The sequence below is a fragment of the Propithecus coquereli genome, unplaced genomic scaffold, assembly GCF_000956105.1.
Source record: "Propithecus coquereli isolate 6110/MARCELLA unplaced genomic scaffold, Pcoq_1.0 Scaffold283, whole genome shotgun sequence".
Lineage (NCBI taxonomy): Eukaryota > Metazoa > Chordata > Mammalia > Primates > Indriidae > Propithecus > Propithecus coquereli.
In genome coordinates, this window is record NW_012148430.1 from 1,635,720 (window position 1) to 1,637,595 (window position 1,876).

General features: G+C 50.7%; 1 protein-coding gene across 1 annotated transcript in view; it reads right to left on the reverse strand.

Annotated features, from left to right (window-relative positions):
* PPP4R1 (protein phosphatase 4, regulatory subunit 1) overlaps positions 1-335 on the reverse strand; it is a 65,049-nt gene extending 64,714 nt beyond the window's left edge. Inside the window, exon 1 of the mRNA XM_012648374.1 lies at positions 89-335. Within this exon, the coding sequence (XP_012503828.1) occupies positions 89-335 (247 nt within the window). The remainder of the gene's footprint in view (positions 1-88) is intronic.
* Positions 336-1,876: the final 1,541 nt, after the last annotated feature.

Sequence of the window (1,876 nt, forward strand, 5' to 3'; positions counted from 1 at the left end):
GCAAGCAGCCGCCGGCCGGGACCCCGCGGCGTGTGTCGGAACCCGGCCGGGCGGGGCCTCCCGCGGCCCGGCCGCTTTATTGGGTCACCGGCCTCGCCCACCGCCTCGTCGCCGCAGCCTTCTCGGAGGGCGCGTCGCTCGTCGCCCGCGCCCCCTCCCAGGCCTGCACGTACGTCGGAGATCCGAGGCCGGGGGCGGCTCCCGAGGTCGGTTGGGCCGGGGGTCCCACCTCCGGTCGGAGGAGGCACCACCTCCCCACCCGCCTGGGGCCCTCGCCAAGTGGCTGCTGACAAAGCCCAGGGCCCAGCTGGAGGGTAGTTGAGTGACAAAGTCATGTTGCCCAGCCAGATTTCTCATACAGCACACTTAAGGCTTGGGCGCCAGGTTTTTACCCCCACGTCCTGCTAAGCCTGAGCTGACGACGCGGGAAACTCACCAGTGAGAGCGTTGGCAGGCCTGGGGTCAGGTCTTGATTGGGCCATTTACTTAGTAGCTGCGTGGCCCATTTGTAGAATGATGATAACTGCCTCTTGGGGTTGGTTGTTGGGATGAAATGAAGGATGTAAGGAACCTAAAACAGAACGGTACTCGGTATCTAGGAGGTGCTCGGTCAGGGGTGCCTGTGATTAGCTCTTCCCTGCCTTTTAAGTACTTTTGGCAGCACTTGAGGCGCTCGAGTCTGTATCACGGATTTTATTGTTCTGTTTGAGTTAAGCTCAAGCTCCCAAGTACAAAGTGGTGCCAAACCCAGGTTTTCAGACTCCGTATTGTTGTCCTATCTCCATGACTCTAGTCTACCTCCAGCTCCACCCAAGGCCTCCACAGTGGTGGTCTCCTAAAAGTGGAGAACAAAACACCAGCTTGTATAATTGATGCCACATTAGGGGTCTGGCGTCATAGAAAGGAGACGGAATTCTAAATAGTTAATCAGCTTGTTTCTTTCTACATCGTAGTCTTAACCAAGGACCGTGTATTTAATGCCATTCAGGAATCAGACACTAAGGAATCAGATCCTCTGAAATTCATAAATCTGTGTAAAAATGGGTTCCACAGGCCTGTAATCCTAGCACTCTGGGAGGCCGAGGCGGGCGGATTGTTCTGAGCTCAGGAGTTCGAGACCAGCCTGAGCAAGAGCGAGACCCCGTCTCTACCAAAAAATGGAAAGAAATTAATTGGACAGCTAAAAATATAGGTAGAAAAAATTAGCCGGGCATGGTGGCGCGTGCCTGTGGTCCCAGCTACCCGGGAGGCTGAGACAGTAGGATAGCTTGAGCCCAGGAGTTTGAGGTTGCTGTGAGCTAGGCTGATGCCATGGCACTCTAGCCCGGGCAACAAAGTGAGACTCTATCTCAAAAAAAAAAAAAAAAAAAAAGTTTGTTCTGAACAGAACAGTGCATCCTGCTAGAACCCGTGCTGTAAACCACGTGCAAAGGAAACTAAACCCTCTGTTTCTTATCGGCCATGTTAAATACTCCAGTGCTTTTCCCAGTGTTCCAGGTTAGTAGAGCCCAAAGGATTCTCCACTGAGGAACTGTGTAGTTATTCCAGCTGAGATCCAACATCTATACAATTTGTTCCGTGTGTTTTAATTTCATTTAAAAAAGTAAGAAGTGTAAATGGTCAGCAGTAAATGGATTAGAACAGTAGTGGCTGATTTTCTTTATGTATTTCTTACAGAATTCAGAAAACATAAATTGCAATCACATTCAAAGCAATGTGGAAGAGCCTACCACAATGTCTGGCATACCTTCTGAGGAAATGTTTATTATTTGTAATGTTTACTATTTTTTTTTTTTTTGAGACAGAGTCTTGCTCTGTTGCCCAGGCTAGAGTGCCGTGGCGTCAGCCTTGCTCACAGCAACCTCAAACTCCTGGG